This window comes from Ipomoea triloba, chromosome 8, assembly GCF_003576645.1.
Source record: "Ipomoea triloba cultivar NCNSP0323 chromosome 8, ASM357664v1".
Classification (NCBI taxonomy): Eukaryota; Viridiplantae; Streptophyta; class Magnoliopsida; order Solanales; family Convolvulaceae; genus Ipomoea; species Ipomoea triloba.
In genome coordinates this window covers 5,216,471-5,242,304 of record NC_044923.1, presented here as the reverse complement: position 1 = coordinate 5,242,304, position 25,834 = coordinate 5,216,471, and the positions used below count along the sequence as shown (strand labels likewise).

Here is a 25,834-nt window from a genome sequence, read left to right as displayed (position 1 = left end):
TCATATAAAAATACAACTGGGTGTCACTAGAGCACAAAATTTTGACTTATTTTCTACCGTTTCATAACATATGTATTCACTTTTTTTTTTCTAATTAATTATTACTATATTAACTCGATTTATGTCAAAGACCTTGTGGTCTAGTGGCACACGGTGTATACTCCCTCATGGAAGGGGTGGGTTCTCGCCTCGATAGATACAATTGTTGACTCTTTGTGTTTCAGTAAGTTGTAGAAGTAATTATAAACAGATACTACATTGTAACAGAGTCAGTAATATTAAAATAAAAACTCGATTTATCTTCTTATAATTTTGAAAATAAATTGATAAGATACTCCAGTAATATCTAAAAACCTATACTTCAGGTAACCATCAAGTCTGCTCAAGTGCTCAACAGCTCAAGGCACTTCGGCGGCCGCTAGTAAATCCTAGGAAAAGATGCTAAAAAAAGGTTAAAAGACAACAAACTGTTAAAGAAAACGGAAAAAAAAAAGAAGAAAGAAGAAAAAAGAAAAAGATATCTCGGCTGTCACTTTGCCACTTCGTCGAGGACCCCATTGTTCTTTGGTCCCCGGCGGCGCCTCCCCGTCGCGTAACAGGGAAAAGAAAAAAAAGCTCTTTCCCTTGTGACGGCGACTGGATACCAGCTCTTTTCTCCGGTGAGCTTCGGCTCTCTTCTCCGGAGAATTTCATACCTTTGCTTTTGTAATCCGTTCGCGACAAAAGCTCAAAGACAGACATGCCTTCGATGGCTAATGCCGCACAGAATAATCAGCACGATCAACTCGCTAACGGAAAAGATGACCTCCTCAGGTAGGTCTCTAAGTAATATTAAGCTCGCCTATCAATTCATACAAATTTTTTGCTTTTCCTGCTTTATATATATATATATATATATATATATATATATATATATATATATATATATATATACATGTTTTATTTACTGTCTGTAAATGTCTGCAGGCGGCAGAAGATTGAAAAACAAAGAAAATCTTTACCAATTGCTTCTGGTAATTGTTATTCTTCTGTGGCATTTGTTTAGTGATGTCTGTTGAGGAGCTGGAGTTCTATACTGCTTTTTTAAGGACTGTTTGTTTTTTTACAAAATCATAGAATTGAAGCATATGCTACATCTAAACTAAAAGACAGTTGGATTGCAAATTTATGTTTATATATTATATGCTCAACACATAGAGTAGAAACTGCACATTGTACTTAACTCATTGTTTTTTGTTTGTTTTGCCTAGTTGAAAAGCAACTTGTGAAGGAGGTTCATAACAACAACACATTAATAATTGTTGGAGAGACTGGTAGTGGAAAGACAACACGTAAGTTTTCGTGCTTGTGGACTGGAGAAAATACATTTTAACTGAAATTTCTTGACGAATAATTGTTGCATACTGTACAAAATTTAATCTTTACTTGATACTGTATTGATTATGGGTTTCCTAGAAGTGGTTTCCATCCTTATGTTATTTTATACCAGAAGATAAAGTTCATTTATTTTCTGTTGTGTTATTCTTTTTATAAAACCTTTGCTATTATTTCATTTTGCATAGAGTGCATATTGCTTTCCTGTTACGGCAGGGGCAAGGACAATTTCCACATAATACAAGTTTGTAGGGTTTGGGGCACGAACGTTTACCTATGATTTTAAAAATGTTGTTCTAGGGTTTGAAAAATTGACCAAACTTTCAACTAGTAGCACTTTGTTGCCATGGACAACCTTCAAAGGGCCTTTAAGCTATTGCTTAAATCTATTACAACAAAGGATTAGTATAGGGAAAATGACACTTTCTGTCCTTGAGTTATAGGGAAATAGCACTTTTCATCCCTCAATAATGCCGTCTCCGGTTTTCGTTGCAAAATGATTTTTTTTTTCGTCTCTCAATTGTCTACAATGTGACTTTTAAACTCAACCTTAACAAAATTTAGAGACGAAAAAAGCCACTTTGCAACAATTAAGGGGACCCTAAAAACTACGCTGCAGACAATTGAGGGATTAAAAGGGGTGACAATATAATTGAGGGACGAAAAGTGCCATTTTCCTATCATTTAAGAATGAAAATTGCCATTTCCCTATTAGTATATGATTTCCAAAAGAAAATGGGTACATTAATTGCTCAAGATATTTAAAAGCCTGTAATTTTAAGATTTCATAAAATGTCATTCGAAGATAACAAAGCATGCTTCAAACTGCTATTCGTCTCTTTGGCTTATGTTTTAACTTTTAATGGCCACATTGTTTCAGAGTTACCTCAGTACCTTTATCACGGGGGATTCTGTCGTGATGGTGGAATTATTGGGGTCACTCAACCAAGACGTGTTGCAGCCATAACTGTTGCAAAACGAGTTGCTGAGGAATGCGGTGTTGAATTGGGTCAACGGGTTGGATATGCCATTAGATTCGAGGATGTAACTTCCAACTCAACAAAGATCAAATACATGACTGATGGTTTGCTTCTGAGGTAACATGAGATATGATGTTGTTGCATATAAAGTCTGTTCTATCCGGGGAAGAACAAATATTTATCTTGATAATTGCATTTGATTCATTTACACAATTTTATAATATATATATGATTACAGGGAAGCATTATTGGATCCATACCTCTCCAAGTATTCTGTTATTATTGTTGATGAGGCTCACGAGAGAACAGTCCACACTGATGTCTTACTTGGCTTGTTGAAGAATGTACAGAAAGCAAGGTTACAAAATGCCGATGAAGGGGTAAGTGTTGGTAGTACAAAGCCTAAGAATGAGCTGCTGTTAGAGGATAAACAGGATGCTCATTCTGATGGTATCTTCAAAAAGTGTCGGGCCAAAAACTATACCCCATTGAAACTGATCATCATGTCTGCTAGTCTGGATGCACGAGTTTTTTCTGAGTACTTCTGTGGTGCTAGAGCTGTTCATGTTCAGGGGCGACAATTTCCCGTAGATATATTTTACACCCATCAGCCGGAGACGGATTACATAGATGCAGCATTGATTACTATCTTTCAGGTGTTTATCTAATTCTATTTGCCTATTTCATGTCATTTGTTGGGTATGCCTCATATGTACGGAACGGAGCGGAGTGGGTCAGGGGCACGGTACAGTACATGGGTATTTTAGTACATGTACATGTTTAGGGTTGCATATAAATATGATGCTTATAACCCTGGATGTTTGATCATCACCATCACAATTAATAAAAGAACAGCTTAGCTCCGCTCCCGTGGATGTAAGCACATTTCCGAATCACGTAAATCTTGTTTTATTTACTTTCTGCCATTGTTATTGATTCTTGTTCTCGTTAATCTCTTCATAAATGTTTTAATTGTTGTATATCTAATAATGTTCGTGTTGTCCAATTCAAAATCTATTGTAACAATTTGTCATTACTTCATTTCCTTGTGTTTTAGATCCATTTGGAGGAAGGCCCGGGAGATGTACTGGTTTTCCTTACTGGCCAAGAAGAGATTGAATCTGTCGAGAGGCTTGTTCATGACCGCCTACAACATTTGCCTGAAGGCAATAGGAAGCTCTTAACCTTCCCCATATTTTCTTCTCTTCCTTTTGAGAAGCAAATGAAAGCTTTTATGCCCGCACCAGCTGGATTTCGTAAGGTTGGTTTATTGCCACGCTATACTTTTCTCATAAATGGCAATAGGGGTGTTTAGTTTCTTGTATGTTTTTGCCAGCTCTATATATGCTTCCCTTTGTCTTATAGGTGATACTGGCAACTAATATTGCCGAGACATCAGTGACAATACCTGGAATCAAGTATGTTATTGATCCCGGGCTGGTGAAAGCACGCACCTATGATGCTGATATGGGAATTGACTCGCTGATTGTTGTGAAAACGTCCAAAGCGCAAGCACTACAGAGAAGGTAAGATTTTTAATGTGAAAATGTTTGTGCGAAATTCTGTCACATGTCGTTCCCCCTGCCCTGTGTCGAGTATAGCATTAATATCCATTTATGCAAGTTGGTTACGAGTTTAAGAAGAAAATCTTTTGTTAAAGTTCACACTAGCTTTTCCATGAATAAGGTCTTTGGTGAGTAAGTGGGTTGACATACACGGGGTTTTCAGTTTGGATTTGAGTTCTAGTGGTATGAAAAAATGTATCAAAGTATTAAACTGGAATCACGAAAGTTAGTGTTAGGAAATTGGTTTACTTTCCTTTCCCGCTTTTGAATCAAACCAAGTCTTGATTTAATTCGGTTTTAATTAGTGGGCGTGCTGGCCGTGAAGGACCTGGAAAATGCTACCGCCTTTATCCGGAAAGTGAGTTTGAGAAACTTGATGATTCCACGATTCCGGAAATCAAGAGATGCAATCTCTCGAATGTTGTGTTGCAGCTCAAGGCTCTAGGGATTGACAATATTGTTGATTTTGACTTCATCGAGAAACCAAAAAGGTGATTACGAGAAATTACCTGTTGTGTCTGCCTCTTTGTTTTCTAATTTTATTTAAGGTGGTTGTATTGTCTATTCTATTTAAACTTGATGAATGAGTGGTAAATACTATACGCCTTTTGCTCTCTTTTATTAAAACGAATTTTGAGAATATAAGAAAATAAAATAACAGGTCATCCCGATCATCACGAATCTCGCTTTGCTTCCCTCACTGGTTCTTTATTATGACAGGATGGCATTGGTCAAATCACTTGAGACTCTCTTTTTATTGGGTGCTATAACAGAAAATAATGAACTGTCTGATCCTATCGGGCATCAAATGGCCAGGCTGCCATTAGAACCCATGCATTCGAAGGCTCTCATTCTTGCCAGTCAGTTTGGCTGCTTGGAAGAAATGCTAATATCTGTTGCAATGCTCTCGGTCGAATCCATCTTTTATGCTCCTCGTGAAAAGTTGGAGGAGGTATGCCTTCGAAACCCTACCCGACCCTCTTGATGCGTCCTTGTACCAAGTAATATCAATTCTTTGATTTCTTGAGAGGACTTCATGTCATCTGCGCATCATAGCTTCGTTTATTTCTGTGTAAACCTGAACAGTTCCTCTTCATTTTGGGCAGTCACGAAATGCATTGAAAAGCTTTGCGAGTCTCGAAGGAGATCATTTGACCTTGCTTAGTGTATATCGTGCTTCAAATGAGCTCTTTGAGAAGAGCAAGATCGCAAACGGTGAACTTAAAGCTGAAAAGAATCTCAGAAAGTGGGGCAAGGATAATTTCATTAACAGCCGCTCCCTAAGACATGCACGTGACATTCACAGGTTTGTTATTGTTATATTCTAAGATTGGGCCGAGGCCATTTAACTGGATGCACATGGGCCAAACCACAGTAAAAGAGTTAATCCAATCAATTAGCTAGTGTAATTCATAACCTTATAAACTCATATGTTCTCTCTTATACCGGGCCAACGGAAGCCCTAAAGTCCACCAAAGTGGACTGAATAGGCCCTGATACTATGTTATATTCTAAGATTGGGCCAAAGTCACTCAACTGGGCTATAATGTACATAGACCAAACCACACTAAAAGATTGAATCCAATCGTGGTAGTTTCAGAACAGAATAGTTTTCACGATACATGTCTAGCTTTTTCTTGATTTTGTTTCTTTCTTCTGGTTCTTTTGCAGTCAAATTCACAGGAACGTTGAACAAATGGGTCTTCGGATCTCTTCCTGTGGAGAAGACACGCTTCTCTTTCGTAGATGCCTGGCCGCTTCATTTTTCCTGAACGCAGCTCTGAAGCAGCCCGACAGTACATACAGGTATTGCGTTGGACTTCATTTTCCCATCTGAATCGTATAACCTAGTTACTCACACACTACTTCAAACTTCGTTATCTCTTCGTTTGGCAGGGTTTTATCGAGTGGTTCCACAGTTCAAATCCACCCGTCTTCTGTGCTGTTTCGAGCGAAACCCGAGTGCATTGTGTTTAATGAACTAGTGCAGACTAACTATACCTACGTTCGCAACATCTCCAGAATCGATTACTTGTGGTTAGCTGAGCTAGCTCCTCATTTCTATGCCTTGCAAGACTGACTGATCGAGTGATAATTTAGTTCTTAAAATTCTTTGTTCGGGGAAATCATAGGATTACTTGTATAACGTTTGTTTTAGAAGGAAATTAACGATGTTATCAATCTTTTTAGTACATTTAATGAGGGATAAAGAGTTAAGATTTGATACATAGGATGATACAAACAGAGACAGGATTGAAACATTCAGACTTATTGTATGAAATTTGGATTGGAAACTATGCAATCAAATTGGATTGGGAGTAGGAGGACCCTCCAAACGAATGTAGTCATACATAAGACCATGAAAGGCACTTGTATTCCTTGATTGTGTAAGGTACACATTATTGTCTCCTTGTAGCAACTTCCCACTTTGTATCTCAATGTTGAACAAATAGTAGAGGCCATGAATGCCATGCCTTGCTATCGCGTTGTCGCTCCCGATTAACCCACTCGAGAACTCAGGTGGACTCGCTTCTGGGTCGTTAATCCTCACCTGCCCCAATGTGTTATGCAAAACTTAAAAGAGATTAACGCATTTAAAAATCTAACGATGTTCATTTTGTGAAAGTTGAGTGACGAGGAAAGCACGCAACTATTACTCGAGGGTATGCACGGGTAAATCCCACTTTGTGACTTTAACCGTTAAAGGACAGTAAATTATAGCTGATCGCTTGGGAGTCAAACTTGTAACCTTATGGTTATTAAGTCAACAACCTGATCAACTTGACTGGGTTACCCCTAACATTTTCTATTTTACAAGAGTGAAAAGACTAGCAAATGAAATGTAAATCACACCTCTAAAATAGAGAATGTGGCAGAAGAAAGTGCAACTCTTAGGGTGTAGTTTCCTGTCTGATCAACACTGTCTAGTTTGAATTTTACTTGCCAAGTTGTTGCTTTAAATGAATTGTCGCCTACTTTCCTGCAATGCCAAAAAACAAATAACATGCCATAGAATAATATAATGATTTTTTTCTAAAATGTCAGTGTCTTTTGTACCAAGTACAACTATGTATAGTATATTTGATTGCATCGGATACTATAGAAAATAGTATCCAGTACAACTTAAATAACATACACAATTGTACCTAGTACAAAATGACACGGAATGTTAAGAAGTAGAGATTCTCGAAATAATATCAATGTAACTAATAATATGAAATATTTGCACCTATTCACATGGGCATAAAACCAATCTTTCTGGTAGTCACTAGTCCCAACTGTATACACCAAATCCCCATCTGGATACAACTCTGCATATCTCTCCCACAGTCCATATTGTCTAAACCTGTTTAAAGAAACAAAACATCATTAAATGCCAACACAATCCTTTAATAGATGTTGCGTATGTCTCCTATGTTACTTGGAAAATAACAGGTGTTGAAGCCTAACAAATGAAGCAAAAACACATGTTTCCGTGGTTCAAACCCAAACCACGTTCAATGGGTTGGGGGATACAGTACAAGGGTAATTTTGTAATTGTACCGTTGTCTCTAAAGGTTTTATCATCACAATTAATAAAAAGCTCATCACTTCAGTAGATGTAGGCTCTCAGCCTATCCACCAAAACTCTTCTTTTTTTCGTTTTTCTGTTCTTGATCTCTTGATCCCGTTTTTTCTCAACAATTGAGAACACCAGTAACACAGGTGTTTGGAGAAAGAATCCAAGAAGGAAAATGTTACCTTTCTGCAGGGAGGTTCACTAAGAGCTTATTGATGTACATGGGATCAGGTTCAGGGATGAAGAACTCTGCAGCAGTGCGATCGGGGCAGCCGATTTCCCACAATGTTGGGCCATTTCTTGGAGGGTTGTACACAAGATCACCAACATCAATTTCACAACCTGGACACAATGCATTAATCTCATTCCATAATCCACTCATTTGATGTGGTCGAAGTTAAAGACACTGTAAAGTTTTTGCAGGCTGTGATGAGAGACTAGAACCTGCAGTGATTTCAATGGCTTCTGCACACTTATAGTCCCCAACAAAGCCCGGGACCCAAGCGTAAAGATTATAGTCCCCGGGGCGAATGTTGTTGATCATGAAAACGCCTTCGTTGTCTGCTTTTGTCCAGAACTGATAGCCCTGATAATATAAGTTTGCTCAACACAAACTCTCAGTATCTATAGCGAAGACGCAACTTTATTTCCTTATATTACCACATTTTTGAGAGGTAGGGTACTGGACCGCCTGGACGCTTGGACTTAGCCCTTCAGGCCTCTGCCCAACGGCCAACACATTGGCTACTATACATGTTTATTATAGTCATAAAGTTAAGATAAACAAAATTTTTACCTTGTTTTCCTTTTGAAATGATCCAGTGGCTCCAGGGGGAGCCAGCCCTACATAAGCACCCTCTGCTGATATACAGTCTTCACTGATATAGCTTCGCGACAATAATTTTTCAACAACACAAAAACCGAGTTTTCATTTGATAGTTAAGGTTTATGATGATTGCAGATAAGAAGACAACACAGATATACATACCTGTCTTGAACTAGTAGTCTCCCACTTATGGCGCCTCGTTGATCAGCGCGTGGAAAATCTTCTGAAGCCGGGAAACTGTAAGGCCAACTTTGAACTTCATTCTTCATCTAAATCAGTACAGGCAATGAGAATGTGATTAAAAAAAAAAATCAACATTGTACCCATGAAAGTACTAAACTAACTTTACTTTGGCCCTGTTTGGTAAATTGCTGTTAGCTGATTGGGTTAGAAGGTATAATTAATTGATAATATTGGCTGATTGTAGAAAATTGTTTGGTAAATTAGCCGATAGATGTTTGGTAAATGTTTTCTATGTATACCTGTTCCTTAGCATCATCCCAGAGTGAATAGGCATCATCTCTGTCCACAACAGAATTAAGATAGATGAAAACAGGACCGAACACTTTCTTCCACGGCTCGCCTGGTGCAAATTTGATCACCAAATCCTCTCCCCCATAGTGAGTACTCACAAACATCTGAAGGGGACAGTTTGATCAACATGGAGACAAAACAAGAGTACATATATAGTTAAGGTTGTTGAGTTTAAGGTCAAGATTCCTAGGAAAGTAGCATACTGCAAGAGTTGTTGGATTGACATGGGAAGTGAGATCCTGCTTAATAGGTCCACCAGTCCTGAACTCATTGCTGGGAGTGATTTGCCAGAACCCCACTGGAGGGTCGAAACATATAAACCCGTGCACTTTGTCATCCTTATTCTCGCACGAGTATTGATACTTGTCATCAACCTGATCACGAAATCCGGGACCAAAAAACATAACAAGCACACAAGTTAAGCACTGCAGCACATTGTTGGATTTGGAAAAAATAAGGTTGATATATAAATGCTATGAACAGATAGTGCATTGTAACAGAGTCAATCGTACTAAAAAAAAAGGGTTGATATATAATAATAATAATAATAATAATAATACTTCTCCTTTGAATTCTGGCTCAACGGGATCAACAAGCAGGACCGCTTCTGGATAGGCTAATTCTTCGCCTCTTGGGGGTAAGCGATCTTCGGGGAGGGGCAAGAATCTCTGCCTGTCATCTGCCATGGCCATGTAATGGAACCTGAAATTGACGAATATGTTCTGTCTCAACTAAAAGGCTAAGCTGATACTGAGACTGCGCGCATAAATTGTATATATTATGCTCAACAAACACAATTACACAACCTAATTAACTACAGATCACTTTACTTTTCAATTTTGAGCATGAAAGCTATCCTGGTTTCATTGAGGTTGAATGCTGGCATATCCTGTGTGTGTTCATAAATTGCATAAGAGTAGAAGCCCGAGGAGCCTTGGAGAATTATGAACCTAAGAACAGCCATAAAAGGGTCATTGTTACATACACAATATAGACTCTAACAATCACTATATTTATACTTAAAACTTTAACCATCAGACCTCTTATCTATACTTAATGGTGAATGCTCTCCCTGCAAAGAGGGATCCCATTTTCGCGTGAATGAAAGCTCTACCACTTCATCACTGAAAGTGATGACTTGAAAACTAGTTCCTTCAATCCTTCATTGTTAGAGCCAAATGCACCTTTCAGTTCAGAATTAACTATAAAAGATTAGATCATATCTATGCATGATATAATAGGATTTACGTGTCGAATTTTCCTCTTGTTCCAGAGCTTCCAGCTTCACTCCAGTTTAAGTCCCAGAACCTGTATGATGAGGTTAATCACCCCAAATATATTCTTTAAGTTGTATAGCTATCTTGCCCACAAAGGCGAAATAACTCGCCATAAGGCGATATTGACTCTTTGTGCTTCAACAGGTTGAGAAAGTATAAATGAATAGATACTACAATGTAATAGGGTCAGTTGTAAAAAAAAAAAAAAAACAAAAACAAAAAAAAAAAACTCGCCCTAAGGCCCCTCACATTCCGGCCGAACAGAATTGTGGAGGGATGTCTCATAGTGATTCAACAATCGATTAGGTAGGAGGACTTGTCCACAAGGAGCCACCCCCGTAAGAGGGTGAAACTTCCACACTGCGGTTGTCAGGGGGGTGGGAGGACCTGTCCACAATGAGCTACCCTCGTAAGAGGATGAAACTTCCCACTGTGACTGTCAGGGCTCGACCTTGCGTCCTTACCCACAATCTGCCACCCAAAAACCAACTGAGCTACTCGTGCTGGTTGTGTAGCTATCTTGATGAAACAAAAGGTTATTTATTTAATTTTCTTTTTTTAAGATGTGAAATGGAACAAACCCTCCATTCAAGCTTGGATTACTAAGCTCAAGTAAATTGTCAATTCCACCATATTGAATTCCAACAATTGTTCCACCAGGATTTGTCAGCCTGAGCTGAAATATACCATTATCTACCACCACCTGCAACAAATAACATTAACAATTTTATCCTATAATTTTAAGAAAAATGAAACTTTTTAAACAGTTTTCACATCACTGATTTGTGGACATGCAGTAAGACTAAATGGAACATACTTGATCATCTTGTTGAATAAGTTGCACAGCAGCAGTTGACATTTTGATGCTTTTAAGGTTATGAGTCTGTGATCTCCAAAAGCCAAAAACTCATTGTCAATAAATATACTTTGATCAGTATAGTTCACCAGTAGTTTATATGAAAAACAAAAACAAAGGAGCAAAGGGGTTTACCTTTTGGACTTCCCTTCAATGTGGATGGAGAAAGCAGAAGGGGTTTCTTGATATATATATAATGTGTTATTAGCCTTGAAGTGTCAGCCAAGCATGATTTCTTTAAGGAAAAGCTAGTTTTGCCATCCTGTCAATAAAAGTGTAGCCCAGGATTTTCACCATCGAATACAGTGACTAATCCGATTTAAGGTTACTCCATATCCAAAGTCAAGGATCGAACATGACCTTTAATTATAAGAATGGATGAGTCTCTTTCAGTCAACCACACCTGAAGTTCCTAACTTTATAAGTTTGATTAGAGATTTAGAGCACATGTTGCCATGGACATAAGCAAAAGATTAAATTAATTGCCAACATTTCATGCATATATCCCTCTATTATTTCAGAATTTTGAGAAATGGTTTCCTCAACCTTTTGTTGACATTGACATAATAACAGTACTACTTTCCTCTGGGAATTGTAATAACCTCACATCACCATGTTGACAAAGAGACAAAAGGGAAATCTTTTTTATCTTTTCTTCCACATGCAAATAAAACTCCCATACTCTCATGCCCATATAGAGGAGGCAAGTTTAGAATGACAAGAAAGTATTTGCCATGCGTTTAGAACTTTATAGTTACCAAGCCAACTGTACTTCACTGGGATTGTCATAAGAATTGTGTACGAGGATCTGACTAACTTAACTAGGATTGTCCCAATTATGTTGTCTGACTAACTTGACTGGGATTGCCCTAATTGTGTATGAGAATCCACCCACATATACTAATCCAAGAGTGTTGTCTGACTAACTTGACTGAGATTGCCTTAATTATCATAAGAATTGTGTATGAGGATCCACCCACATATACTAATCCAAGAGTCACCAACGCCTCCACGGAAGCTAGATCTCATGACCTCCTATATGCGTGATCACTACATGTCATCTGAACACAAGGTGCTTGGCAACTTTCTTTTCTTATTTGTTTTAAATTACTCCGTATTTATTTACTTTTATTTTGGATGATGAAAATTCAAACTGTCACTTTCTATCATAATTATTGTCCAACATCTTAAAGTCAATAATTTAATACCAAAGTTTCAAACAATGGTACAAAAGCTTAACTAGTTTCATACATAATGACTTTTTATATTCATTGCATAGATTATATGATTGTAATTTTAATAACAATTTGTATAAACTATTTCACCTTTATTTTTTATTTGAGAAATAATATCAATTTTTTAATATATGATGAACATATAAACTAAATGACTAAATCAAGTTAGACCAATTTTTTTAAATTAAGTTTTAAAAAAAATTGATTTTAATTATACCAACATTTTGCGAGAGTCTGACTCTTACTTAGAGAAGACTTGGTAAATAATTCTTTCACACACAAAAATCTTACAATGTATTAACAGCTCGATTAACAATTGTTTCAAGTTGTTGGGTTACTAACATATAGGAGCAACCCCTTGTCCAATTAAATTACAAGGTTCCAAGTTAAAATCTTCATATGAGCAATCTATTAGCCTTGCTTCTTGGCTTAAATTGGCCTTGCTTTTTGGCTTAAATTGGTTAGTTATGATCAACTTAAATTAGATTACCTTAGTCATTTGCCACAAGTCAAGCTTCACCCAAAAAGTATTTATTGTGAACTTTCTCCTAAATCAAATGGTTACTAACATTTATTTTTTAATAATAAATTACCAACCTTAAAATATTTTTTTTGAGTACTATTGACTCTGTTACAATGTAGTATCTGTTTATACATACTTTCTCAACCTACTGAAACACAGTAGCCGCTCGACTACAAGGTCTTTGACACCAACCTTAAAATATTTGATTATTACAAGAAGTTATGATTTTTTTTTTCCACCGCCTTTTGTTGTAGCTTTGTATTAGGAGAACCAGCAGCAGAAGGCCCACTATTTGTACCTATGCTGTTGTTTTTGTTAGCAAACAAAATTGAAACTTCAAAGTTTGGGAACAAGGAAAAAACAGACAAAAAGTTTTCTTTCCAAAGACTTTTGCAGAGAGGCAGAGAAGATGAGGCTTAAAAGAAAGGTCACAATGTAACAGAGACAAGCAACAACACTAAAATGTATTTTCTTGAATGAATCTCTGCTAAAGAGCCCACCTTTTGAAGCCATTACAACACACCTCGATCTAGTGTTCATGAAAAGATTGCACCCCAATCCCGAGGGCTCTTACTGGTCCTGCCTCAAAACATTAGTAGCAAATCGATAGGTTCTCCAACGTGTTTATAGACTCTGCCCATAATAGGGCCAATTCGGGTCATGAAAAGATTGCACCCCAATCACGAGGGCTCTTACTGGTCCTGTCTCAAAACGTTAGTAGCAAATCGATAGGTTCTCCAACGTGTTTATAGACTCTGCCCATAATAGGGCCAATTCCATACCAGTTGCACTCCCCTAGTGTTTATGAATAATTAATAAACGAGCAGCAACACCTAGCTAGGGCATACAAGATTCAGGGCCTTCCAAGCGGATATAGTCATACATAATCCCTTGGAAGGGGCTGGTGCTCTTCGCTTGTGTTAAAAATATAGTATTTTCTTCTTCGACAAGTTGTGTGCCTGGTATGTCCACACTGAACAGCCAGTAGATCCCGTGAATGCCGTGTCTTGCAATGGCATTGTCAGCTCCAATCTCTCCGGTTGAGAATAGAGGAGGATCGGCCGTTGAATCATTCAACCGGACCTATCACAAGAGTTCAATGTTGCAACAGTGTAAATACTCACTCTGAGGCAAAACTGGGGATGGTCTGAATTTGTTCTTAAATATTGCATTTAATTCATACCTGTAAATCTGAATGGTTAACAGATGCAAGAGCTAGTCGTAATTTGTACGTTCCAGCTTGATCAACGTTATCAATCTTAAACCTGATTTGCCATGTAGTACTTGCATACATCTTATCCCCCGTTTTCCTGAATGCCAAGGATTGATTATGGAATCAAGAAATTATTTGGAGCTCTTGCTATTGATAGTCATATTGAGTTTTGATATATGATGGTATCTTGAACAATATGATTATAGCAAATTCCGCTATGCTCTTTCCAAAAATTTAAAGAAATTGTTGGGTGGGGCCCGGTGAAGGGCTAAGTCCAGCATCAGGTGGCTAGGGGATTCTTGGGCGGAGGCCTAAAGGGCCAGGTCCAGCACCCTGCCTCTCGAAAATGTGGCGGTATGAGGAAATAAAGTTGCGCCTTCGCTACTGGCTATAGCTTTTGGCGTAGTGGTAAGCGTTTGATCCTAACAGAAACATTATCTGCTCTAAAAAGAAAGTAATTGGTAGATTGCAAGAACACCGCATCTCAAATCAGAAATCAAGATAGTCACCTGTTAACCTGAGCAAAGAACCAGTCTTTGCTATAGTCGCTGGCTCCAACTGTGTAGACTAAATCTTCATCGGGGTATAAATCTGTATATCTTTCCCACAGTCCATACTGCCTAAATCTGGGATATAAAGAAACCATATAATCTTTTATTAAGAATCCAAATAGTGTTCACGGAGCATAAATGAAACACTATTCCTCAATAATCAAACAGCTCAATTTGAAGACGACTTGAACAAACTGTAGGTACGTTTAATTCCTATTTCTTTATCTAATTAGTCAAAATTTCTAAACTTTCCTTGATGGTGATGGATTAAGAATTCAATGTAATGTTATAGGGAGACTGAAAGGGAACTCACTTGTCTGGATGGTTCACGTAAAGTCTGTTTATGTATTCTGGATTGGGATCGGGAATATAGAATTCTGCAGCAGAGCGATCGGACACTCCAATCTCCCACAATGTGGGACCGTCTCTTGGAGGTTTATAAACAAGTTCGTTCAGCACAATTTCAAAACCTGCTTTGACATTGAGTGCAATGATCGAATTATGCCAAACGAACATTATTTATTCCATATTTTCAATGTGAAAATTATGTTGATCACTCGGGACCTGCTGTAATAGTAATTGCAACTTCATATTTGTAATCACCAATAAATCCAGGGACTGATGCATAAAGATTATATATTCCTTCACGTATGTTGTTAATGATAAAGTAGCCGTTTTCATCTGTTGTAGTCCAAAATTGGTAGCCCTGGTAAAATGCAGGTTTATGTACCATATCTGTTAATTGTTATGATTCGTGAACAATAAGACAAGGTTAAATGACGTTTTTCACTCGAGTCTACACTGCCATGACTGTTTAGCCAACATAATCCTACACAATTTCGTAAATGACCAAAATTACCTTGTGCTCTCGTTGCCATGATCCAGCATCTCCTGGTGGGGCCAACCCCACATACGCAGCGTTTGCTGATATATTCTCCTTATCGATGTATCTATTCATTCATATGATTGCCAAGAGTGATTAAAAATGTAATGAAATGTACGAACTGATGGAAACCATTATGAAGTGTTAAGAGCCACATTGAAAAAATAAGAGAGAACATATGGGTTTATAAAGCCATGGGTTAGACTAGCTAATTTATTGGATTAAGTCTTTTAGTGTAGTTTGACCCATATGCATTATAGCCTAATTAAGTGATCTTAGCCCAAACTTAGATTTTAACATGGTTTCATAGCCTGTTCGGTCCACTTTGTGTTAACCTTGGCCCAAATCTTAGATTTTTAACATAAAGCTAAGAGGTTAATACCTGTCTTGTACTAAAAGTCTACCGCAAACTGAGCCTCTTTGATCACAGTTTGGGAAGTCTTCAGAAGCTGGGAAACTATAGGGCCAAGCTTGAACTTCTTTCTCCATCTAAAAAGCATTTGAAAGTCTGTATAATCTAAATTTGGAAAGAGATGTGTTTAACTTCATTTTCTTTTAAAAAAAAAAAAATACTTTTTTTGCAGCAATTCGTAATCTTTTGTGTTAAAAAAAAAAAAAATCTCTTTGGCACTAACCCGTTCCTTAGCATCATCCCAGAGTGATAGTGCATCTGCTTTATCATGTACAGAATTAACATATATGAAGACAGGACCAAGAACTTTCTTCCACACCTCTCCGGGTTCGAATTTTACCAGAAGATCCTCTCCAGCATAATGCGAAGTGACAAATATCTACAAGAAATTCTGAAAACTATTCAGTATATTTAATCATTACCTATTAGAGAGGGATCAGACTAATTGGAAGACTGGAAATCGCTCACAGCTAGGGTGGTTGGATTCACGTGGGAGGTCAGATCTTGTTTGAAAGGCCCTCCTGTTCGAAATTCATTGCTAGGAGTGATTTGCCAGAACCCCACGGGAGGGTCAAAACAAATCCATCCATGGACCTTATTGTCTTTATTTTCACACGAATATTGATACTTGTCATCAACCTGTGATTAGGTAATCAGAACGGTTGAAATCTGATGCATTTTTCTTATGATATATTGTGAGTTTCCGAGATGCAAATAATTATCGATGAAGGGCATATGGCGGGCACACCTCTCCTTTGAATTCGGGCTCTACGGGATCAACTAGTAGGACAGCTTCTGGATAGGCGAGTTTTTGGCCTCTTCCTGGAAGCCGGTCATCTGCACCGGGCATAAATCTTTGCCGGTTATCTGCAACAGCCATATAATGGAACCTGATAAAACGAAAATGCAATACCATGATGAGTAGTTCTTGCTTTTACCGTCTACATAACACTACTCCGTTTCAAGAAAGTCACAATTTTTTGAGTACTACTGACTCGGTTACAATGTAGTATCTGTTCATAGCTACTTTCTCAACCTACTGAAGCACAAAGAGTCTACAGTCGCCTCCACTGAGGCTCGAACTCACTCCCATCCATGTGAGAGTGTACTCCGTTTCAAGAAAGTCACGATTTTAGTTATAAAGGTCAGGAAGCTCCATTTTTTTTTTCTTTTTTTTTTTTCATGATCGCATTTATCATCAAGTCAGCGATTTTAGATGGCAGCAGATGAAAGAAATTCTCACTTGTCTTTGTTAAGCATGAAGGCAATTCTGGTGGTGTTAAGGTTGAAAGCAGGCAAGTCTTTTGAGTGTTCAAATATGGCATATGAGTAGAACCCCGGGGAGTCACGGAGAACTATAAACCTACCAAAACAAAAATTGATGTATATGAAAACCCTTGCGAATTAAACAACATATGACGGTATTTAAGGTAGCAGCATTTAACAAAAGACCTTCTATCTATGATCAAGGGAGCTTGTTCACCCTGGACTGATGGATCCCAGGATCTTGTGAACGAAAGCTCAATCTGCTCATCAGTTTCCACTATAACCTTTGAACTAGTTCCTTTAATCCTGCATTATTTAATCTCAGCCAAAATAAGAACAAATTGGAGAAACCCTATATTATATAAGCTATGCGATGATCTGTTAAAACATCCTGCCCAAAATAACAGGTTTATGTTATTAGACTATCTTGAGCAGACAAATCATTATAATGTATTTATTTTCCTATTTTTCAACTTGTCAATCTGCATATGCAAATATATCTAGTTTTCCATATTCTAAAAGGAGGGTGGTGTAAGAATTAAGATAAACACATACGTATCAAATTTTCCCCGAGTTTTTCTACTCCCTGCTTCACTCCAATTAAGGTCCCAGAACCTGTTTATTTCAAAAGGATAAAAATATTACTCTACTTCATCCATAGCGGGATTCATGGCTGATTAAAAGAAATGAGAAACAGACTATGAATGTGTACCGGTTTCTTGCATATCATTCAAAATATTAAGCAAACAGACTTCAAAATATGACTGCCACAGATATCAATTATATGCCATTCTATTTATAAAATGCAGAAACGAAACACATTTAAACACCACCGGCAGAGCTAAATGCACAAATCCTGTTCATCATAAATCACCAAAGAGAGGCTCCTAATTAATCATTACTATCAAGATTTTTTTTTTCTTTTTTTTTTTTTTTCATTCAATCCATAGTAACAAATACTTCAAAAGTACTCAACTTTCATGCACTTTCCCTTAGCTGAGCATATAATATATAAACATAAATGTACAATCCAACTATCAGTTTAGCCTTAGCTGAGCATATATAAGCATATATATATAAACATAAATGTACACTTCAACTATAAGTTTAGCCTTAGCTGAGCATATATAAGCATATATATATATATATATATATATATATATATATATAAACATAAATGTACAACTCAGCTATCAGTTTAGCCTATTAATTGATACATAATGCATATGATCCCGTGACCCGTGTTGTTTAGAGCCGTCAAAAGTAACCAGCTTGCACAAGGACGTAGGTTAGGCTTTTAGTTGTGGTGGAATACCTGCTTTAATTTCATCCAATATGATTATTTAAAATAAAAAATAAAAATATCACAAACCCTCCATTCAAATCTGGGTTGTTCAGCTCGAGCAAGTTGTCAATTCCCTTGTATTGTATTCCTGTGATGATCCCCCCTGGATTTGTGAATGTTATTTGGAGCACTCCATTGTTAACTACAATCTGCACAAACAAATGCCCCTTCAACATAAACAGTCAAACAAACATTCACCTTACAAAAATATTTCTTTGTTTCTGCTTTAAATTCTTGCAATTTGCGAAGAACAATCGAGCAAGATTCCAGATACCATAGTGCTTACATAACTATCCTCAACATATGACAGCATAGTTGTCGCAGGCATCTTCTTTCTTTTTTCGCCACAGCAAAAACCCAGTTCAGATGTTTATTTGAACACCTGTAACTACTCTCATATACTGTAAAGATTTAATCTTTGGCTACTGCACTTGAAACCCATTGCCATTTTCAGAAGCAAAATCAAGATTTATCAGAATCAATCAAAGTTTCAATTTTACACTACACGGTTCAGCGTGGCACCGGACAGTCGTACACCCTTTCCTTAGAAGCAAGTTTGCCCAAAGCCCTCAAATGTTTTATGTACCAGTGATATTTAATTGGAGTTATTTATAATTTAATTTTGAAAAAACTGTTAAATAGGCCTCTAAATTTTACACTAAAAATTAATTAGGCATCTAAATTTTTAAAAGGGTCAATTAAATTCTTTAACATGTCAAATTGAATCAATTCAATACAATAACCCAATAACCGATAAATGACCTGTAATAACAGGTTATTTCAGTTCTGACAACAGACTCCGGCGGTTGGCAGCATATCTAGCGATAGCCAAGCCGTCGTCTGTCGCCATCTCGGGCGGAATGGCGACCAAAAGGTCGCCTTCTCCGGTGAGAAGGCGACGGATCTGGTCTCCTTCTCCTAAAGAAGGCGACGTTTTTGGTCGCCATTCTCCAGGAGACTTCCGCCGGAGGTGGCGACCGACGACGGTTCGACTGTCGCGAGTCGCCAGAATAAGTCGTCGGGCGCCGGAATATGTCGCTGGAGCTGAAATGATCGGTTATTACATGTCATTTATCATTGGGCTTCATTGTTTCAATTTGACACGTTAAAGGGTTTAATTGACCTTTTTAAAAGTTTAAATGTCTAATTGAGTTTTAGTGTAAAATTTATAGGTCTATTTCATCATTTTCCTTAAATAAAATAAATAATGGATTTGATTAATACGGAGTAAATAATAAGTATGAGAATACTATTTTGTAGCGACAGAACATACACACTCACGGTCGCCTCCAGCCTCCCTCCTCTCTTCATGAGTTCTCGCCCGTCGCCACCGACCACCGTTGCTTTCCTGACCGGCGACCGCTGAAGGCCGCCATTGAGGTAATATGCTATTTTTTAGTTTAGATTCGTGGTTTGTTTGTTTGTTTTGTTTTGTTTTTTTTTTGTTTTTTTTTTAAATAGTGTTTTACACTTTTATGTGCTTCGTGCTTTCTTGATTTCTTATATATGTTCTTCGTGCAAACATAAAATTTCTTATATATATGTTTTTTTTTGTTAGTTTGTTATAGTGTTTTACTGGAATTTGGTTCCAGTTTCTGGAACGAACTGGAATTTCGTTCCAGTTCATTCCAGAAACTGGAATGAAATTCCACATTCCAGTTCCAGTAACTGGAAATCTGGAATGAAATTCCAGTAACTTTACAATGTTTTTTTTTTCTTGATTTTTTTGGTTAGAGGTGGACACTAACCATTGGTATTCATTGTCTACTTATAACAGAGGGATGATTCATCATCTTGTTATCAACAAAAACAAAACACTCCAAGTGAGCCTGAAGAGTCGGTTGGGTAAAAAAGAAAACGTTCAAACAGTCAGGTTCGGGGGAAGATGTTCTTCAAGCCCCAAAACTCGAGGTTTCATTCATATATTCATCATTATGTACAGTTTTGTAGTATAAACACAAAATGCGAATCAAGGTTTCATTTTTCCAAATACCCTCTTGTTTATAATGCATCATTTGCATTTTTCTCATCCCAAACCTTCAAGCCCAGACCATATTTGGAAGGTTCTCATTGGAAATATGCAGAAAGTTCACATTTTGGTGATAATAGAAATACGGATGTTGCAAGTGAAGAAGTGGGGTGTAGAGAGTATGGGAACTTAAGCTTTTCAGACACATGTTATAGTGATAGAGAGTGTAGGGAAAGCTGTAAATTTGATGATTTGGATGAGTTTGAAGAGTCGGGAAAGGAAGATGGAGGGGAGAGTGATGGCGATGACAACAATGGTGAGGATTTTAAAATTTTGGATTCATTTGATAGGAATCAAAAGCAAAGTAATTGGTGTAAAGTGAAAACTGAGGAGGGGGTGGAGGATGAAATGAGACATCCTTTGGTAAAAGAAATATGTAGGTTAATTGATTCGAGAGCATCATGGACGCCAAAGCTTGAGGGGGAACTAAGGCGCTTACTAAAAAGCTTGAAACCTCTACAAGTTTGTGCTGTATTAAGGTCTCAATCCGATGAAAGGGTTGCCTTAATGTTCTTTTATTGGGCAGACCGGCAATGGAGGTATAGGCACGATCCGGTTGTGTATTATGAGATGCTTAGAGTTCTAAGCAAGACTAAGTTGTGCCAAGGAGCTAAACGTGTTCTCCGCCTCATGGCACGGAGAAGAATCGAACTCCAGCCTGAAGCTTTTGGGTTTCTGATGGTTTCTTTTAGTCGTGCTGGAAATATGAGGAAAGCATTACAGGTTCTTACTTTGATGCAGAAAGCGGGAATTGGGCTAGATTTGGGAATATGTAACACTGCAATTTATGTTTTGGTGAAGGGGAATAAGTTGGAGAAGGCATTGAGGTTTTTGGAACGTATGCAACTAGTTGGAATTACACCCAATGTTGTCTCGTATAATTGCTTAATCAAGGGGTACTGTGATGTCCATCGAGTTGAAGATGCACTCGAGCTTATTGCACAGATGCCATATAAAGGATGTCCCCCCGACAAAGTGAGTTACTATACCGTAATGGGATTTTTGTGTAAGGAGAAAAGAGTGGATGAAGTAAAAGAGTTAATGGAGAAGATGACGAAAGATAATGATTTGTACGTTGATCAGGTTACTTATAATACTCTTGTACATATGCTCTCAAAGCATGGCCATGCCGATGAAGCATTAATCTTTTTAAGGGAAGGGGAAGCCCGAGGGTTCTGTATTGACAAAGTTGGATACAGTACAGTAATAAACTCCTTCTGTAAGGCGGGGAGGATGGATAGGGCAAAAGAGCTCGTTAATGAAATGATTGCCAATGGGTGTATTCCCGATGTGGTAACTTACACTGCTATTGTGAATGGATTTTGCTCTATAGGAGAGGTCGATCAAGGGAAAAAGCTACTCCAGCAGATGTACAAACAAGGTTGCAAGCCAAACACGGTATCATACACGGCCCTTTTGAATGGGCTTTGTCGAACGGGGAGATCTTCAGAAGCAAGAGAGATGATGAACGTGAGCGAGGATGGCTGGTGGAGGCCCAATGCCGTGACATATAGTGTTGTGATGCACGGCTTTCGTAGGGAAGGAAAGCTCCTCGAGGCGTGTAATGTAGTCAGGGAAATGATTGGAAAGGGATTTTTCCCTTCTCCCGTTGAAATTAACCTACTTATTCAAGCTCTTTGTAGAGAGGAGAGAGCGGTCGAGGCAAAGAAGTTTCTGGAAGAGTGTCGGAGAAAAGGGTGTGCTGTTAATGTTGTAAACTTCACTACTCTAATTCACGGTTTCTGTTCAAAAGATGATTTGGGTTCTGCTCTTTCCGTTCTCGATGACATGTATTTGATTAACAAACATCCAGATGTTGTCACGTATACAACACTAATAGGTGCATTAGGGAAGAACGGTAGGATTGAAGAGGCGATCGAAATGACCAAGAAACTGCTCCATAAGGGTTTGGTTCCTACTCAAGTGACATATCGTACAGTAATCCATCACTTTTGTCAGCAGGGTCGGGTCGAGGATCTATTGAAGTTGTTAGAGAAGATGTTGTTGAGACAAGATTGCCGGACTGTGTACAACCAAGTCATCGAAAAGCTGTGCAGTTTCGGAAATCCAAACGAGGCTTATAAGCTTTTGGGCAAAATTCTCCGGACCGCTTCAAGAACTGATGCAAATACCTGCCACATTCTTATCGAGAGTTATTTGAAAAACGGAAACCCTTTGTTCTCGTATAAGGTTGCCTGTCGAATGTTGAAGCGGAATTTGGTTCCCGATTTAAAGTTGTGTGAAATAGTGAAGGAGAAGTTGATGTTAGATGGGAAAGCATGCGAGGCAGATAAGCTTATGATGCTTTTAGTGGAACGTGGCCACATTTTGCCTAAGCATAAGCAACGATTGACTTGAGGTGCATTTAACCTTTTTGAGCTTTTCAGTTTCATTACTCTGCCTAAACATCAGCAACGATAGTTCATGTTTATTTTCTAGGTGAACAAAATGGAAGGAGCTTTAAGTGTAGACTGAAGGGCATTCTATTTTGTACACTGAAAGAGCTTTAAAAATGTACATTGTATTTAGGAGAAGTACTTTATTTGAGTACTAAAAGTACATTAATTTGTATAATGTACATTCAGTACACGAATAATGCACTTTTAGTATATTAAAAAATGTACTTTTTGTTATGGTCCACACAATAATTTTTCATAGAAACCCACAGTATACATTTTTTTTTTGAATACTACTAACTCTATTAGAATGCAATATCTGTTCATAAATACTTTCTCAACCTATTGAAGCACAAGAGTCAGTATTGCCTCCATTGAGGCTCGAACCCACCACCTCTCCATTGAGGCTCGAACCCACCACCTCTCGTGTAAAGGGAAGGGTTTGATACCACTGGACTACAAGGTCCTTGGCACAATATACATTTTTAATATACTAAACGTACATTATTTGTGTACTGAATGTGCTATTTGATATGGTCCAAACAATAATGATTGAAAATTTCTCATCAATTTCAATCTTCATATATTCACATCCCAAATTTTTTGTTGCTCAAATTTTCAATAGCTCTAAATGTCTTAATGTAGTAGCAATGACCTTGCTAATAGTAGCGATGAAGAATAATAAATGGCATTTGATATGGAATGGACGAATCATAAAAAATTTAAAAAAAAAAAAAAAAAAAAAAAAANTAATTGCTTAATCAAGGGGTACTGTGATGTCCATCGAGTTGAAGATGCACTCGAGCTTATTGCACAGATGCCATATAAAGGATGTCCCCCCGACAAAGTGAGTTACTATACCGTAATGGGATTTTTGTGTAAGGAGAAAAGAGTGGATGAAGTAAAAGAGTTAATGGAGAAGATGACGAAAGATAATGATTTGTACGTTGATCAGGTTACTTATAATACTCTTGTACATATGCTCTCAAAGCATGGCCATGCCGATGAAGCATTAATCTTTTTAAGGGAAGGGGAAGCCCGAGGGTTCTGTATTGACAAAGTTGGATACAGTACAGTAATAAACTCCTTCTGTAAGGCGGGGAGGATGGATAGGGCAAAAGAGCTCGTTAATGAAATGATTGCCAATGGGTGTATTCCCGATGTGGTAACTTACACTGCTATTGTGAATGGATTTTGCTCTATAGGAGAGGTCGATCAAGGGAAAAAGCTACTCCAGCAGATGTACAAACAAGGTTGCAAGCCAAACACGGTATCATACACGGCCCTTTTGAATGGGCTTTGTCGAACGGGGAGATCTTCAGAAGCAAGAGAGATGATGAACGTGAGCGAGGATGGCTGGTGGAGGCCCAATGCCGTGACATATAGTGTTGTGATGCACGGCTTTCGTAGGGAAGGAAAGCTCCTCGAGGCGTGTAATGTAGTCAGGGAAATGATTGGAAAGGGATTTTTCCCTTCTCCCGTTGAAATTAACCTACTTATTCAAGCTCTTTGTAGAGAGGAGAGAGCGGTCGAGGCAAAGAAGTTTCTGGAAGAGTGTCGGAGAAAAGGGTGTGCTGTTAATGTTGTAAACTTCACTACTCTAATTCACGGTTTCTGTTCAAAAGATGATTTGGGTTCTGCTCTTTCCGTTCTCGATGACATGTATTTGATTAACAAACATCCAGATGTTGTCACGTATACAACACTAATAGGTGCATTAGGGAAGAACGGTAGGATTGAAGAGGCGATCGAAATGACCAAGAAACTGCTCCATAAGGGTTTGGTTCCTACTCAAGTGACATATCGTACAGTAATCCATCACTTTTGTCAGCAGGGTCGGGTCGAGGATCTATTGAAGTTGTTAGAGAAGATGTTGTTGAGACAAGATTGCCGGACTGTGTACAACCAAGTCATCGAAAAGCTGTGCAGTTTCGGAAATCCAAACGAGGCTTATAAGCTTTTGGGCAAAATTCTCCGGACCGCTTCAAGAACTGATGCAAATACCTGCCACATTCTTATCGAGAGTTATTTGAAAAACGGAAACCCTTTGTTCTCGTATAAGGTTGCCTGTCGAATGTTGAAGCGGAATTTGGTTCCCGATTTAAAGTTGTGTGAAATAGTGAAGGAGAAGTTGATGTTAGATGGGAAAGCATGCGAGGCAGATAAGCTTATGATGCTTTTAGTGGAACGTGGCCACATTTTGCCTAAGCATAAGCAACGATTGACTTGAGGTGCATTTAACCTTTTTGAGCTTTTCAGTTTCATTACTCTGCCTAAACATCAGCAACGATAGTTCATGTTTATTTTCTAGGTGAACAAAATGGAAGGAGCTTTAAGTGTAGACTGAAGGGCATTCTATTTTGTACACTGAAAGAGCTTTAAAAATGTACATTGTATTTAGGAGAAGTACTTTATTTGAGTACTAAAAGTACATTAATTTGTATAATGTACATTCAGTACACGAATAATGCACTTTTAGTATATTAAAAAATGTACTTTTTGTTATGGTCCACACAATAATTTTTCATAGAAACCCACAGTATACATTTTTTTTTTGAATACTACTAACTCTATTAGAATGCAATATCTGTTCATAAATACTTTCTCAACCTATTGAAGCACAAGAGTCAGTATTGCCTCCATTGAGGCTCGAACCCACCACCTCTCCATTGAGGCTCGAACCCACCACCTCTCGTGTAAAGGGAAGGGTTTGATACCACTGGACTACAAGGTCCTTGGCACAATATACATTTTTAATATACTAAACGTACATTATTTGTGTACTGAATGTGCTATTTGATATGGTCCAAACAATAATGATTGAAAATTTCTCATCAATTTCAATCTTCATATATTCACATCCCAAATTTTTTGTTGCTCAAATTTTCAATAGCTCTAAATGTCTTAATGTAGTAGCAATGACCTTGCTAATAGTAGCGATGAAGAATAATAAATGGCATTTGATATGGAATGGACGAATCATAAAAAATTTAAAAAAAAAAAAAAAAAA

At 37.8% G+C, this 25,834-nt stretch overlaps 4 protein-coding genes across 5 annotated transcripts; 2 read left to right on the top strand and 2 right to left on the bottom strand.

The window, feature by feature from the left end:
* Positions 1–490: 490 nt before the first annotated feature.
* On the top strand, positions 491–6,259 carry LOC116027271 (pre-mRNA-splicing factor ATP-dependent RNA helicase DEAH10-like). The gene is made up of 12 exons (XM_031268790.1): positions 491–813; positions 967–1,013; positions 1,251–1,331; positions 2,255–2,471; positions 2,593–3,010; positions 3,412–3,615; positions 3,720–3,880; positions 4,225–4,410; positions 4,640–4,871; positions 5,026–5,225; positions 5,591–5,725; positions 5,816–6,259. The coding sequence occupies exons 1-12, from the start codon at positions 740–742 to the stop codon at positions 5,997–5,999; spliced, it is 2,139 nt and encodes a 712-aa protein (XP_031124650.1). The 5' UTR covers positions 491–739; the 3' UTR covers positions 6,000–6,259.
* On the bottom strand, positions 6,207–11,001 carry LOC116027272 (probable rhamnogalacturonate lyase B). The gene is made up of 15 exons (XM_031268791.1): positions 10,933–11,001; positions 10,697–10,818; positions 10,087–10,146; positions 9,879–9,998; positions 9,669–9,788; positions 9,399–9,540; positions 9,042–9,212; positions 8,787–8,942; positions 8,467–8,573; positions 8,275–8,365; positions 7,923–8,064; positions 7,661–7,820; positions 7,149–7,265; positions 6,773–6,899; positions 6,207–6,470 (listed from the first exon to the last, which is right to left on the bottom strand). Exons 1-15 carry the CDS (start codon positions 10,972–10,974, stop codon positions 6,222–6,224), a joined length of 1,926 nt encoding a protein of 641 aa, XP_031124651.1. The 5' UTR covers positions 10,975–11,001; the 3' UTR covers positions 6,207–6,221.
* Positions 11,002–13,087: 2,086 nt separating this feature from the next.
* Positions 13,088–18,946, bottom strand: LOC116026559 (probable rhamnogalacturonate lyase B). Its single transcript, XM_031267880.1, has 15 exons — positions 18,686–18,946; positions 18,427–18,548; positions 17,610–17,669; positions 17,241–17,360; positions 17,032–17,151; positions 16,537–16,678; positions 16,257–16,427; positions 16,012–16,167; positions 15,759–15,865; positions 15,353–15,443; positions 15,058–15,199; positions 14,807–14,963; positions 14,452–14,568; positions 13,913–14,039; positions 13,088–13,812 (listed from the first exon to the last, which is right to left on the bottom strand). The coding sequence occupies exons 1-15, from the start codon at positions 18,725–18,727 to the stop codon at positions 13,567–13,569; spliced, it is 1,920 nt and encodes a 639-aa protein (XP_031123740.1). The 5' UTR covers positions 18,728–18,946; the 3' UTR covers positions 13,088–13,566.
* Positions 18,947–19,669: 723 nt separating this feature from the next.
* On the top strand, positions 19,670–25,145 carry LOC116027454 (pentatricopeptide repeat-containing protein At1g09900). 2 transcript variants are annotated; one of them, XM_031269094.1, is made up of 3 exons: positions 19,670–19,779; positions 20,177–21,350; positions 23,619–25,145. In XM_031269094.1, exons 2-3 carry the CDS (start codon positions 20,285–20,287, stop codon positions 25,052–25,054), a joined length of 2,502 nt encoding a protein of 833 aa, XP_031124954.1. In that variant the 5' UTR covers positions 19,670–19,779; positions 20,177–20,284; the 3' UTR covers positions 25,055–25,145. The 2 variants fall into 2 exon arrangements, with proteins under 2 accessions (XP_031124954.1, XP_031124953.1); XM_031269093.1 differs by lacking the exon at positions 23,619–25,145 and having other exon boundaries at positions 20,177–22,877.
* The last annotated feature ends 689 nt before the right edge of the window (positions 25,146–25,834 follow it).